General features: G+C 50.6%; 1 protein-coding gene across 1 annotated transcript in view; it reads right to left on the bottom strand.

Annotated features, from left to right (window-relative positions):
• Positions 1-13,982, bottom strand: part of GJA5 (gap junction protein, alpha 5, 40kDa) — a 16,211-nt gene extending 2,229 nt beyond the window's left edge. The window contains exons 1-3 of the mRNA XM_005884972.2: positions 13,856-13,982; positions 4,736-4,927; positions 5-735 (exon numbers count right to left, since the gene is read on the bottom strand). Of these exons, the coding sequence (XP_005885034.1) occupies positions 5-711 (707 nt within the window). The 5' untranslated portion in view covers positions 712-735; positions 4,736-4,927; positions 13,856-13,982. The remainder of the gene's footprint in view (positions 1-4; positions 736-4,735; positions 4,928-13,855) is intronic.
• Positions 13,983-15,740: the final 1,758 nt, after the last annotated feature.

Below are 15,740 nucleotides of genomic sequence, written 5' to 3'. Positions count from 1 at the left end.
CGGCCGGAGCTTCTTCCAGCCCAGGTGGTAGAGCTCGGCCAGGCTGAGGAAGAGGGACAGGCCGGCCACCGCCAGCATGAAGACGATGAAGACGTTCTTCTCCGTGGGCCGCGACACGTAGCAGTTGACGGGGTGGGGGCAGGGGCTGCGGCGGCAGACGTGCAGCGTGTCCAGGAAGATGCCGTAGAGCAGGTACTGGCCCACGATGAAGGCCACCTCCATGGTGGTGCGGATCAGGATGCTGCACACGTAGGTGTTGAGCAGGGTGCCCCGGAGGACGATCTTGCCGTTGGGTTCCTCCCAGCAGGACAGCTCCGTCTTCTCGGCCGCCGGGAAGCCGTAGGAGCCGGTGCCCTGGCCCTCCCCGGCCCCGTGGGCGGCCTCGCGCAGCCGGCGCTTCTCCTGCATGCGCACCGTGTGCATGGCGTGGCCCATGTACACCAGCGACGGCGTGGACACGAAGATGATCTGCAGCACCCAGTAGCGGATGTGCGAGATGGGGAAGGCCTGGTCGTAGCAGACGTTCTCGCAGCCCGGCTGCATGGTGTCGCACTGGAAGTCCGCCTGCTCGTCACCCCAGGAGGACTCGGCGGCCGTGCCCAGCACCAGCATGCGGAAGATGAAGAGCACCGTGAGCCAGACCTTGCCGATCACCGTGGAGTGCTTGTGCACCTCCTCCAGGAACTCCCCCAGGAAGCTCCAGTCGCCCATCGCGGCTCAGCAGCGGGCAGAGACCTGCAAATAGGGGGAGAAAGGGAATGGGGTGCTGCTGCCAAGGCCTGGGAGCTCCAGTCCTGCCCTGGGATGCCACCGATTCACACCGGTGTGTGCTCTAAGAGAGTGCAACTAATACGTCAGATTCAGCTAAAGAGCTCTCTTCTCCCCCAGACCCTCCAGCAAAAATACACAGAGAGAGATTAGAAGTGGTTATATTAGCAAGCCTAGAGCATGGTTCCCACACTTCAATGGGTCTAGAAATGAACTGAGATGTGTGTTACAATGTTCTTACCCCCAGAGATTCTACTTCAGTGGGTCTGGAGTGCCCTGCCCTCCCCACCCCCCCAAATCTGGATTGCGATAAGCAGACTGGGTGATTCTGAGGCAGTCTGGCCAAGAACCAGACCTGGAGTCTTGAAAATCCGCTAATGTGACTTGGCACAAACTCACTGAGTCTGTTTCTTGTCTTTGAAATGGGGATGGGAAGAGCCACACCAGGGCGTTTTGAAGATTAAATGAAAGGGTATGTGTGTGGGAACCCTGTCAGAGTACCCCGGATGCTCAAGGCCAGTTGGAGTGTAGGGGCCCTTTTCAGAGTATGCTGGATGTTCAAGGCCACTCTGAGCATGGGAGTCTTAATCAGAATGTTCAAGGCGAAATTGCTATATGCAGGTGCAAAAGCAAGGATGCAGCAATCTATGCACTGTGCAAGCGTACTCTTCTGTAGCCCAAATACTACTGAGGTCTCTATTTGGCATGAAGCCTCTTTTGTTTAAGCTTATTTGAGCTTGTATATAAGTTGCCACTGACCAGCCAGCAGTGTGCGGCTGCTACTATGTGAGGCTCCTAGACGGGTCCCTATGTCGGACGCTGTAGCTCTAATAATAGCTCCTGTATAGCTCCTATGTTGGAGGCTACTTTATGGGAAAGATGTATTTATTAACCAGTTGGTGTGCGGCTGCTTGCCTTTATGGGACTCTACTTTGAAGAACTGTTTTGTCTAAGGCAGCGGTTCTCAACCTGTGGGTCGCGAACAATGAAAATACATCCTGCATATCAGATATTTACATTATGATTCATAACAGTAGCAAAATTACAGTTATGAAGTAGCAACGAAAATAATTTTATGGTTGGGGGTCACCACAACATGAGGAACTGTGTTAAAGGGTCGCGGCATTAGGAAGGTTGAGAACCACTGGTCTAAGGGCTCCTTGTTAGCAATGGCTATTTGGCCTGCAATAAAGACGCTTATATATCCACGATATGCCTTCTCCATCTACCACCACTCCTTGTTAGCAATGGCTATTTGGCCTGCAATAAAGACTCTTATATATCCACGATTTCTTATGCCTTCTCCATCTACCACCCGGCATCTAAGGAGGTCCAGTCCCTGGCAGAGGGGCTTGGACCCAACAGTTGGCACAGTCAGGTAGGATGAGGACCCGTGTACCCAACAATGTGGTATGTTGAAATACCACAAATGCCCCGTATGCTTGAACGGCTGTTAGGTGGAAAACAAACATTTTATGTCTTCAGAGGGCAGAACTAGGTGAAGGAGGAAAGAGTGAGTGCCAATGTGGCCCCTTAGGAAGCATTCTCTAATCATCAGAACCACCCAGTATGGACCAGGTGTATTGGGCGCTAGCAAACAAAAAGTCTTCGGTCACACTAGGTAGGTATCACAGATGAGTGCTCAGGTCCCCCTAGCTGCAAGCAGTGGGCAATGTGGATCTCCTGCACCACAGCACCATTGCAGCTGTACAGCTTGGCTTGGCCTTCTGCATACATACAGGAGGTTCCCACCACAGACCTGCTCACTCTCACATCCACACTAAATGCCCCAATCCCTTATGTCCCATACAAAACCTTCCCTCATTAGGCCCCTGCCTGCTTCTCAGCCTCATTTCCTGCCTGTCCCCTTTAGTTCCCTTTATCCAAACATGCCAAGTCTGGAAGATTTCCAGATGTCCTCCTCCAAACCACCTCCTACAGGCCCCCTCAAGCCCAGCTGAATCCCATCTACCCTTCAAAATTGACCTAGTCATGGCTTCTTCCAGCCCTCTCTGCTCTCTCAGGCTGAGCCTCTTCAGCTCCTGTGGTGGCCCTGGGAACGCTCACTCCTCCCCTACACTTGCCACCTTGTTTTGTAATCCTTTGCCCATCTGTGTTCTTCCAGTCAGAGCTCATGGAGACCAGGAACCGTCTTTTCCTCTGTATCATCCTCACCTGACCCAGAGCCTGGCCTAGAGTGGGTGCTTAGTGTATCTTTGTTGAGTGAATTAAGAAAGGGGTGTCAAGCACTGGTGTTTCCTACCCAGTGGCAACCTAAGTCCCTATTCCTTTCCTGGGTCCCATTAGTAGGGTGAAAGGGCCAATGTCAATTTTTCAGTCTCCACTGCAGCTAGGTCAGCTCATTGAGGCATGGGGAGAGACTGATGTGGAGGGAGTGCTCTAGGAAATGTTTTTCCAACCCTCAGTAAATGGAGGGAGCCTCTGTTGAAGTCCTCCCTACCCCAAACCCTTCCTGCCTGTGGACAGGGCTGTGTGAGCCAAGATGTCTGAAGTTGCCTAGAGACTCTCAGAAATAGCAGATAGTGCCCTGAGGCCTCTGAAACTCTTGAATCCCCTACCTCTAGAATTGTTATTGATGAACAATAAATGTCCTCATGGCTTAAGTTTCTAATCAAATATATATATATATTCATTGATTTTTAAAAAATATTTTTAGAGAGAGGAAGGCGGGAGAGAGAGAGAGAGAGGGAGAGAGAGGAGAGAGAAATGTTGATGTGAGAGAGAAACATGGACCAGTTGACTCCCACATGTACTCTGGTCAAGAATTGAACCCACAACCTGAATATGTCCCCTGACCAGGAATCAAACCAGTGGCCTTTTGGTGCATGGGATGATGTTCAACCAACTGAGCCACACCAGCCAGGGCAAGCTTCTAACCAATTCTAATCAACAGAATGACAAAAAGAAAAGAATGTGAGGGGAGGACAGGGGAGGGGAGGGGCGGAATATTCTTAGAATCACAAAACCTCAGACTCTGATGGGGCATTAAAGATTGTCAAGCTCAAACCTTGACCTTCACATTTTTGCTGCCAGTATGCCCTGGTTCCGATCTGAACATTCGTTATACATATGAAGAAGGAGGGGGTGGAAGTGCCACATTTCATGGCCCAGGCTTCTTTGGCTCCTGAGCTGATTCCTTGACAGAGTTCTACCAATGCCTCTCACCTCCCTTCACGTTCCCTAACCCTAGAGTACACGGCTGGGAATGAGGGAATCCATGAGTGAGCGGAAAGGGCCTTATCTCTCTTCCCTCCATATCAAAGACCCAGCCAGGTCTGGAGGCCTTTCCTCTGGTTTTGATCAGACAATGTGGGAAAATGTGAAGCGTTTGCTCAAAAGGAAAATGCCTGATTAGATAAGAGTTTAAATGGTCTGTCATCTCTTCTGGGCACGTGCACAGTGTTCAGCACCTTCAGGGTCAGGCACACAAGTGTGGGGACCGGGATGTGGTGAGTAAGAGAAGGGGAGGGAGAGAAGTAGGGATGATGAAGAGCATGAGAAGGAACAAAAAGAGGTAAAAGACAAGGGGGAGTTGGAAATGGAGAAAAATAGACCGTGTATTGGTTAAGAGAAGATGGCTTGGGGGTTAGCTAATTGGAGCTCAAATCTCTATTATCTGCTGAGCTTGGAGAAGTTATTGGATTTGTGTCTCAATTCTACCACCTGCAAAATGGGTATAATATTATTTAGCTCGCAGAGTATTATGAGGTGGTGGATACAAAGCACTTAGCATAGTGCTCAGTATGTAAGAACTGAATGAAAGGCAGCCATTACTAGCAAGGACAGTGGTGGGGAAGAACAATAATTGGAGAAGGAAAGAGAAAGAGCAAGTAGAAAGATTACAAAGAAGAGAGAAACAGATGGAAAAGCAGAAGGGGAGAAAGTGGGAGGAAAACAGATGCAAATAAAAAGTGAATGAAAAGAAAGAGATAAACAAATGTCATACACTTCTAGGATTTGGGGCAAGTTTTACAAACTCTCCTCAGGCCCTGAAGACTTTTCCTCTGATCCGTCTGACTCTGTCACTTGTGCCTTGCAAGTCCCCCAGGAAGGATAAAATAGTTCCAGGCAAAGAATGTGGTGCTCTGGTTTGGTCTGTCAAGAGTCTTCGTTGTTGACCCCCTCATTGGTGGATTACCTGGAAGAAGTAAAGCACAGGTACAGGAGGGAACATCGTGCAATATCAGAAAAACAGTATTGGAAATGGTGGCTCCTCAGGAAAAAACAAGAGAAACTCGCCAAGGCGGGGTGGGGTGGGGCTATCCACTGGGCCTTGATGGCAGCAAATAGGGTGAAGACCTCTCACTTGTGACTTCCTGAATGATTCAGGCAAGGTCAGAAAAACTGAAAATTCTTACCACGTACCAGCTGCTCGGTTTATAACATGAAAGGTCTCTGATGAAGTCAGTTTTCCAACGACACTAAGTCCCTTTGGGTCTCCCACAACCTTAGCCAAAGAAACTTGTGAAGGCCTGAAGGGTAGGGTTGGAGGGGGTCAATGAAGAAAAAGGGGACATGTGCAATACTTTCAACAATAAAGATACATTTGAATAAATAAATAAATAAATAAATAAACAAACAACAGCAACAAAAGACAAACAAGGACTTCCTGCCTTTTCTGAGTTTGACTGCCCTTATATTCGTTCATTAAGTGGAGAAATTAAGCCCATAACTGCAATAAAATGTGATGTGTTAACATGAAGGAAGTACAGGGCAGTATAGGAATATATGGCAGGAGGCTAACTCTAGTTTGGGGCGTGGAGGAGGGGCTCCTCAGAGCAGGGCCCTGCAAAGAGCTCTGGGAAATCGATTTCTACAGCCCTTTGCCGCTGGTACCAGTTCTGAAGCGACCCAGGCAAAAGGAGGTGGTCCCTAGAAACTGGACAAGAGCATCCCGACGCTGAGGGTTCTCCACTCCAAAACCTTCAGCATCCTCTTTCGATGTGTCATAGCCTGGGACAAAGCAAGCATTTTGGAGGAATCAACAGAGGACTTGTTTGGTAACAAGACATGATACTTGGATAAGATGGAAGAGGCCAATGGAAGGCTTTGGTGTATAGTGAACATGAATCATTTTATAACCTTACTTCATGTATTATGTGGCTAGAGAGAAAATTCGGGTATCTAAGGTATCTACATTTCCAGGTCAGTGCTCCTCCTGTTGCCTCCCTGTGCAGCCAATGTTTCCAAAGAAAATCAATTTAGAGCAATCCAGACGAACATACACTCAGTCAGGACCTCTTCCTCGGATCCCACAAGTCTAAGTAGACAATGGAGAAGACTTCTCAAATTGACCTCAGCCCTCTCTGATGGCTCCTGAACTCTGAAGACTCAATTACCACCCAGCAAGTAGGATACATTCTCAGGCTTAGTTATATGCTGCCTTACACTTGTTCTCCAAAAGTTTCTTGCTATCAGCTAATTTGAAAGTACTTTCTGGAGTCCCTATGTGTCCATCACGGTTCCGGGTACTGAAAATAATACCTACAAAGTAACAGGTCTGCCACATATTAGGTACTCAATGATAGCTATAGAATTAGCAAAACCAGGCATGGTTTCTGCCCTCAAAGATGTAAAAGCTTTTCCCCTCAAATTAGTAGTAGATTTCTCAAAGTCCAAAGCCCTGTCTTCTACTTTGTACACTTATTGCATTAGATTCTATCATTAGGTACATAATAAATATTTCTTTAAATGTTTTTATTGATTTCAGAGAGGAAGGGAGAGGGCAAGAGGGATAGAAACATCAATGATGAGAGAGAATCATTGCTCGGCTGCCTCCTGCACACTTCACACTGGGGATCGAGCCCACAACCCGGGCATGTGTTCTGACAGGGAATTGAACCATGACCTCCTGGTTCATAGGTCAATGTTCAGCCACTGAGCCATGCCGGCCGGGCTCACTTTTTATTATTGAATGAGGACTCCTCATAGCCACTTTGGGGGGTGATGGTTATTACCTCTGTTTTGCAAAGGAGGAGACATGTAGAGAAGATAAGACTTATTCAAAGAAATGAAGACTAATGGGGACACATCCAGGACTTCATTCCAGTTTCTGATCCCGTCAGTGCACACCAGAAAGTTCCCCTCCATCTTCCCGCTGAGGACAGAGCCCATCAGCTCTTAGGTCTCCTGCTCACCCTGGGCAGTGAGTGATTTGAGACAGGGCTCTGCCATTTAGTGGTAGGGAAGGCCTGGGAGTCAGCTTTTATGCCATCAAGCCAACATTTATGACGCTCCCTTGATGTGACCAGCACTGGGTGGGGTGCTGAGGGGATTAACGAAAAGAATAATTCAGTTCAGTTTTACAAAGTGAATTATTTGCTCTACTGGCTGTGCATTCTCTCTCCAACTCAACCCTGATCTCCTGCAAGACAACAAAGTCTGTTGTAAAATAGACTCAGAGAACCTCACTTCATGGGTGCCTTAGACACAGCATCACGTCAGTGCCGTTTAGTTCAGAAAGTGTTTATGGAGCTGCTGGGCTACGTCAGACGTCAAAGCTGGCTTGATGAAGTGCCAAATAGAACTGTCATCTCAGAACTCTTCTGTACTTTAGTCATCAGTTTGCCTTTTCCTGATTTCCCCTCATTCTAGTAGTTTCTCCCTGAAATGAAGGTACAGGGAGAATTACATGAGAAGGTGGTCTTGGTCCTCAGCTACCTCAGGGATCTTCATTGTCCTTGGAGAGTCTCAGCTCCATTGCCTAGTGTACCCAGAGCTACCCAAAAAGAGAATTTGAATCTAGATAATAATAGTAATAATAAAATAAGCTAACACGCATTGAGACCTTTCTACGTACTAGGCACTTGCAAGTTTCTTTATATATGTTTTCCTCATTGGATTCTCTCAAAAGCATGAGGAAATGAGGACTACCCGTCCCCTTTTTAGAGGGCTCAAGAGGGTGACTTGAGCAAGATCCCACTGCTATTAAGCGGGGAGTTGCTCACAAACCCAGCTCTTGTCTAGTCTAGCAACAACGCTCCTGCTTAACAACTGTGCTAGACGATCTAACTCGCCTGAAGTTCCTTTCTTGAAAATCCTTACCAAAGGCCAGCCACTTTACCTGCGAGGACTGCCTCAGGGATGTTTGTGAGGTCACAGTCAGAATAGGCAGTTGATTTGCAAGTGGTGGGGGCAATTCTATCGGGGCCTGTGCCTCTGATCCTTGAGCACCGTGGAGGGGAGAGGGAGATGGAGATGAGAGAAAAGGAGAGACAGATGGCTGAGACCAAGTATCACTTCAGTTTGCCTCCTACTCTAGCCAATGGCAGATAATTAACTCCTCTTTCAATCTAATGATTTAATTCCGGCAAGAACAGAGGGGTCTGCTCAGAGACACCCTGCTGGCAGACAGTTGTTTCAAGGCCAAGGAGGTGGAAAGGAGCAGGCAAAGTGGAAAAAGAGGATTATGCTAAGCTAAGTACTTTTTCTTCTTCAAATGTTGGAAGAAAAAATATTTATAAGGAGTGGGTGGGAGGTATGGCAAATAAAGCTATTCAATTTCAGTTAAATACTGAGAGGTTTTTATTAATTGTCCCCAGAGGGGTGGATTAGAAGCTATACAATTACTAATGGAAATTATATTTATGAAATGCTTACATTTCCTTATTATTCTCACCATCTTGTCATAGATTCACAGTGCAGTAGAGCTGAAATCTAGAGATCAATAAAAACGCAACCCCTTATTTTTACACAAGATGAAGATGAGGGTCAAGGGTAGTTAAGTAATGACAGATACCACTAAGTTAAGTGCTTTCCACGTGTGAAGCACTGTACAACTCTACTTTCTAACCCTTTCAGTAGCCCTGCTAGGAAAGAAGTATTATTCCATTTCACAGATGGAAAAACTGAGGCTCAGTGGTTAAGTCGCTTGTACAAAGTCACACCACCAGCAGATACCGCCTACGGTACTGGAGCCTGGTACCAAAGCCTACATTTTCTCTGTCCATAAAAGGGAAAGAAGATCAAAGAGCTTCCAGGACTGACAGCTGGTGACAACCCTGTGACCAGAGCCCAGTCTCTTACTCCCCAGGCAGGGCTATTCCCACTTCCCATAAGAGGCCAGGGTTTTTCCTTCCAGCCTCCGGCTTAGTGGCTGGCCACCTCTTGCCTGTGCTGCTCCCAGAATTAATGATTACATCAGGGCCCTCAGCCCACAGTGGTCAGGATTCCCAGACTTCAGCATCTGCCACCATTTGGCCAGAATTCACATATAGAAAGTTATTTCCTTTTTTAGCCATTAAGTGCTCTTGGCCGCGGCTGTGTCCACTGCCAGGTTCTCGGCTGGCTAAACAGCAGGCCTGGTGTTCCATTGATGTCAAATCATAGCAAGAACAAAGGAAACAGAAATAGTTAGGTGAGGGGAGGGGGCATGATCCCCACGGACTGGAAAGTCTCTAGCCATGCTTCCATCGCTCTCTGGCTGTATGACCTTAGGCAAGTCATTTAACTTCTCCGTTTCCTCCTCATCTGAAAAGGGGAATGTTTACGCCTGGATAGTAAACAATGTGTGGAGACGTGCAATTGCCCAGAACAGTAGCTGGCACATAGAAGCTACTCAGTAATGCTAGTTCCTTGTTTTTCTTTTCTGACATTTCCAGTAAAAACTTCTCTCAAGTGTGAGCCAACTAGCCAACTTGGTGCAGAACTTGACAGGACAGCAGGCTGCTGAGAGCAGTGGTTCTCAACCTTCTGGCCCTTTAACCCTTTGAGTGCCAACCAATATCCTAGGAATGATGCTAAAATTGCCAAGGCGTTTTTGCTGATTTTACAGCAGTTTAAGAAAAAAAATTATGAATCGCCATCGCAAGTAAATGAAGTTACATATTCAAAAACTTAAGGAAACCTTTACTACGTTGACATATTTAGCAATATCATCATCACTAGTAAAAGCAGACTTAGAACTGGACGCCATTTCGAAGCTTTGATAGCGCTCCCGGCACTTTTGGCGAAAGACAGGAGGAGCGCGATCGCGCTCCCTGGCACTCTAGGGGTTAAATACAGTTCCTCATGTTGTGACCCAACCATAAAATTATTTTCATTGCTACTTCATAACTGTAATGTTGCTACGGTTGTGAATCGTAATGTAAATATCTGATATGCACGATGGTCTTAGGCGAAGCCTGTGAAAAGGTCATTAGACCGCCAAAGGGGTCTCGACCCACAGGTTGAGAACCGCTGGCTTAGAGTGACCCGGCAAGGCCCCCATGCAGCACGGAGTGGAGGTGTTGGAGGAGGGGAAACACGGCAATGGGAAGGATATTAATTCAACTGTGCATTGGTTATTTCACTAGAAATGAGGATCCCCGGAGGCAGGGGTGGAGAAGAGGGAGGTGCAGGGCCAGCTCAGATCAGGCCCCTCTCGCTTGGCCTCCTGACTGTCCTTGAACCCCAGCCCTTGGCCTCGGGGTGGACTCCCTACTATACAATGTGAGCTTATTTCACTAGAAATGAGGATCCCCGGAGGCAGGGGTTGAGAAGAGGGAGGTGCAGGGCCAGCTCAGATCAGGCCTCTCTCGCTCATGTAAGTGGTGCAGCAGCCTCCTGACTGTCCTTGAACCCCAGCCTTGGCCTGGAGGTGGACTCCCTACCATACAATATGAGTTTCCTGCCAGTCCTTCCTCCTGGGAGCGGCAGCACTTTGAACCTAATCACCAATCTGAGGGCACGCCCAGGGGAGTGGGTTTGAAACTGGCTTCGTTCTACGTGGAGGAGAAATAGGAGGTTTTCTACCCTGTGCGCTGAGGAGAAGGGGCAGCCTGCCCCCCAACCACATCTGCCCTCTCCGGAAGCTCTATATCTGGAAGATGCCAGGTTTGATGGAAAATCTAGAAGTCCTCTGTGAACCAGGGGCTCCTAGAAGAGGCTCTTTCCAGCTTCACCCATTTCGTTGTGACTCTAGACATTACCTTCTCGATTCACTCAGGTGTAAAAGCGAGCGGATGAGCTGGGTGGCTGTGAAGGCCCTTCTAGCTCTAAGCTCTTTCCAGCTTCACCCATTTCGTTGTGACTCTAGAGTAGACATTACCTTCTCGGTTCACCCAGGTGTAAAAGCGAACGGTTGAGCTGGGAGGCTGTGAAGGCCCTTCCAGCTCTAGGTTCAAATCGCTGGACACTTTGTCCCTCGCCCACGTGTCAGAGAATGGCAAGTGAGCGGCCAAGCCAAGAGGCGAAGCCAGACTTTCTGACTCCCAGCATAAAGGCCAGCAACAGGAGTCTCAGAAAAGAAAACCCAGCAGTTATAAAAACCAAGCCGTGCCCATGAGTGACATGCGCAGCGAGCCTTCACAGAAGAGAGGCCTTTGCGTGAAGTTCAATGCGATGTGAAGACATGTGGGCTGGGGACTTGGCGACCTGGATTCCCCCCCTTGTTTGTTGTTCATGGAGCACTTACTGATGTGAGGGCCGTATTCAATACATTGTTTTACTTAAACCTCACCAGGAAGGTACTTACTAACTCTTCGGCAGATGCAGAAACTAAGGATCAGACATTAAATGCCCCCCAAGGTCACACGACAGAAAGTCTAACCCAATGTGACTCGAGCCCAGGCTCTCCATCCTGCCCGTCCCCTGAAGTCCATGAGCTCCAAGGCCCCTCTGTGCTATTTCAACACCTGAGTCTGAGCCCCCGACTCCCTTTCCCCACGAGGGTGAGTGGATGGTTGAGGCTGGATTTTCTCACCGCCATTTGCTAATAGGTCGGAAATAACTGACCCACCAAGTGGCGCCCAGCTGTCCTTTGCCAGGAGCCAGCAGCTGTGACTGCAGAGAGGGAGTCACTTCTCTTCCAGGACACCTGGAGCTCTCCTGGAAAATGCGCGTCTCTCCCTCCGCTCTGCTCAGTCCTCAAGCCTAAGATGGGGCCAGTTCGCACAGAGAGCTGCGGGGATCCCTGGTGGCGGAGGTCGCCCTGGGGTCAGAGGGCAGAGCCCGGGCCTGGGCCTCACCAGCCCTGAGGCCTGCAGGTCTTCCAGGCCCTGTCCGGGCTGATCCAACACACAGCTTCCCTGTCCTGCTTGAACTGGTTGGGTCCAGAGGTGGGGTCAGCCAGTACCCATGAGGCCAGGCTGCCCCGTGACAGTCTGCTGGCTGCTAGAGCCCAGGACTTCCCATTGTGCACCCCCCTCCCCTCTCCCAGCCCCAGCCAGTGTTAATGATGAAGAAGCGGTGAGCAGTGGGTGTCACTCTTTCCAATAGACTGTAGAGATGCGTAAGGAAGAAGCAGGAAGCTGGGGAAGAGATGGTGGCTCAGAAACCATAGCCCAGGACGGAGGCAGAGGGCCTGGTGCAAGTGAGCGGAGCAGAGTGGGTGTTCGCCCAGCTGAGCGGCCAGGCTCCCTGTGCTGTCCCCAGCAAGTCACTTTCCTTTCCCAGGCCTCGTGTTCCCTTATTTGTCAAAGAAGAGCTAGACAGGCGACCTAAGCAACCTCTTCTAGTGCGAACGGCCCAGCACTAGGAGGGACGGAGCGGGAGGCAGCAAGGAGACAAGCATAGAGACCTGTTTGGGAGCCTGGCAAGAACACCCCTGGGGTTTCAGGCCATGGCAAAGCGGGCACCACAGTGATGCTACCGCCAAGGTCTCTGATCTGAGCTGCATGTGTCTGGGGAGGGATGCGGGTGGAACCAGGGAACCGCCTCCGGGCACTCTCTGCTATGCTCGCTGTGGTCACAGGGGCTGCTCTTTGGCAGTTGCCGGGGAGGAAACAGCTTGGAGGGACAGGAGGAGGGCAGGCCAGTGCGCGCTGCCGCCCGGGGACCTGCAGGAAGGTGCAGAGTTCAGAGCTGTCCCCTGGGAGCAGTGAGTCAGGGGCTGAGCTGTGAGCGGGGCAGAGGAGATGGAGATGGTGTGGCCCGCTGGTATGGAGTCCGGCTAGGCGCCTCTGAATGCCAGCTGAGTCCCCAGCCACCAGCCCGCCTCCCCAGCAAACAGAAGTGCCACAACCCACAGCCTGGCCTTGGTCTCTTCTGTTCATTTCGCTGCGTTTCTCCCAGGTCTCCTGACTCCCTTTCCAGTGCTCCTCGCACTGCCCTCCTTCTCTCAGGCCCGGGGCCCGAGCCTCAGGAAACAGCCACCTGAGATGTTGAGAGCAAGACCCCGGAGCCCTCGCCCATGAGGCTCTGGGAGGGGGAGACAGGATGAACTGAGCTGGGTGCAGTCAGGACAAAGGCCTCGGGCCGCGTCCCTTTCTCCTTTACTCTGGGTTGTCCTGGCGCCTAAGGAATTGTGCCCTTGTACGACATTACTGCTGAGCGAAATCGGGGGATCCCGCTCCTTCACGCCCCTCCGATTACAGGTGGGTAAACTGAGGCCCAGAGGGGAGTGTCCGGAAGTGCCCGAGGTTGGACAGACACGCAGAACGCCAGAACCCAGGTCTCCCGGCCACCGAGGCTGGGTCTTTCTCCACCTGCTCAGAAGAAAGGTCAGGAGCCGACAGACCCTTCAGCCCAGAGGCCCTCGCCGTGTCTGCACCCGGAGGAGAGGTGCCTCCAGTGGGTGCCTCTCCCGATTCTCCTCTGGGTCCCACCAGCCCCAGGACGGCGAGCGACAGGCCAGATTGCCCCCCAGGCGCAGTGGGGCATGGTCCTCGCAGGAAACGGAGCAGGAATATTTTTAAACCCTCCATGCCTTAGGGGAAAACCAAAACACTCCCCTAGATGTTGCAGAGAGCATTTCCAAAAAGATTCCACGCCTAGAGGACGCACCGAAAACAACGAGGTTTTTTAAAGGGCCAAGTCCATCTCAACAAGTGCTGGGAGATGGACAGTGGACCCTTTCACGTGGCCCTGGGAGCCCTGCCACCCCTCAAGGGGTGGACTACCTCCTCCGAGCCCCCACTCGCCTTCCCACCGCTCCTTGCAGACCAAGTAAGTCATTCCTCTCGGCCTCGGAAAGCACCCTCCTCAGCACGTCCGACCTCAGCATCTCAGGGAGACTGCGGGGCCGGGGCTGAGCCCACGGGCACCGAAAGAGAGCTTTGCTGTCATCCAGCCTGGGCCCCAGGCTCCTCTCCTGCCTCCTTCCCATCAGCTGGTGGTTTCACCTCTGAAAATGCAAGTGCCCCCTTACCTTCCTCTCCTCTCTGGGATTCCCGCTGGGTCAGTCCTCCGGCCCTCTCCTCCGACCGCCCACTGCTCCCGGCTCTCCAGCCTGTCACTTGTCCCTCTTCCACCCTCTTTTGAATCCGTATCTGTCACCCGCCCTCCTCCCCCTTCTTCCTACTCTTTCTCTCTCCACCCCCTTCCCCCGGGTCCCTCCCTCCCTTTCTCTTTTGTGCTCTTAGAACCTTTGCTCACTTAAAAAGTTTTCTCTCCTCCACCTCCTTGCAACCTCTCCTAGCCGAGTTCTCCCCTGAAGGAGGCAGAGCCCTCCTCCTGCCCGCAGGCGGGTGGTGGTGGGCAGCCTGGGCTTTGCCTGCCCACCCTCTGCTGCCTCCTGAGCCGCCTCCGGCCAGAGCGGGAAAGCTGGCACTGCCCAGAGTCCCTCCTCATCCTTTTCCTGCTCAGATAAAAGGGCCCTCGGTTCTGGAAAGGTCTTTTGGGGACTCTTACTGTGCCCACACCAGCGAGCTGAGCACCAGCTGGCAGGGAAACCCGCTCTCACGAATCACAGCCACCAACACCCAGAGTGGACACCAGTTCCCTGCCAGCTCCCAGGACGAGGAGGGGCGTCCCACACTCTCCTCGCCTCCTTCGCTGAGACGAGAGCACCCGCCATGCGCCAGGCACTGGGCGAGGCGGTGCCATCTGATGTATATATTGTATATTTTCACGTAATCATCCAATTTCCAATGCTGTAAGGTAGACAGACATTTCTGCATCCCGCATTTGAGGAAACCGAGGTTTGGAGAAATCAAACCACATAATCATGGTTAATCACATGACTCAGTTAGTAATGATAGAGTCAGGATGAAAAGTTTCAGCCAAAGCCAAAATTCACCTCTTCGCTCTTTCCACAAAAAGCGTACAGATCTCCCAGGTGGAATTGATCTGATGGAAGTAATTTTGTCTGTTTCTTGTTAGATCCCTGTCACTGGTGAGCAAATTCAGAAATTGCAAGGCATCTCCTCATTGTCAACTCCTTTCCTCAACTCCTCAACTGAGCACATAGCCAGCCTCCGCTGCAGTGTGATAACTACCAACGGCAGGGATTACGGTGAGCGGACAGAAACCAGATAACCAATGACCAAGAGCCCACTGGTGGCGAGAGCTAGACGAAACCCCCAGAGATGATCTGGAACAGCCAGGGAAACTGAGGCCCAAAGACTCCAACCCACTTAATGTCACGCACAGGAAAGTGAGCGGCAGAGGCGGGATCAGACCCCACACCCATCTCTTTGTTCCACATGATCGCCTTCATTTCAGAGCGCCATTCACAAACATTCCAACATTTTGCAAAACCATTTGTCTTCCATACGTGAGTAAGCTTAGGTTCTCAGGAGGGGGAAGAATGGGGCCAAATGTCCTGTGTCCAGAGACGCGACAGCCCTGCTGAAAGCAAGCCCAGGATTCTTGCTTCCTTAGGCAGAGCTTCCCCGCTTTGCTGAGCAGCACCAGAGCAGATTCTGGGCCTCGCTCAGGCCTGAATCCTGGCTCTCCCCTCACCAGCTGTGACGCTGGGCAACTTAACTCCATGGATCTCAGTTTCCTCAACTGTAAATTGGAGGTAATAGTAACGATCTCCAGGGCTGCCATGAGGACTAATGAATACGTGTAAAGGACTTAGAGCCCCGTGTGATACATGGTAAGTGCTATGGATGCGACTGCAAAATATGATACAATACAGCACAGTACAATGCAGTACAATACAATACAGCACAGTACAATGCAGTATAATACAATACAATACAATACAATACAATACAACACAATACAACACAATGCCTGTTTCCTGCTGCCTGTATCTACCCTGGCTGGACCAAACTCCTGAGGTAGAATTCTCATGTGAAACCCTA

This window comes from Myotis brandtii, unplaced genomic scaffold (assembly GCF_000412655.1).
Source record: "Myotis brandtii unplaced genomic scaffold, ASM41265v1 scaffold882, whole genome shotgun sequence".
Classification (NCBI taxonomy): Eukaryota; Metazoa; Chordata; class Mammalia; order Chiroptera; family Vespertilionidae; genus Myotis; species Myotis brandtii.
This window is presented reverse-complemented; position numbering and strand designations above follow the sequence as displayed.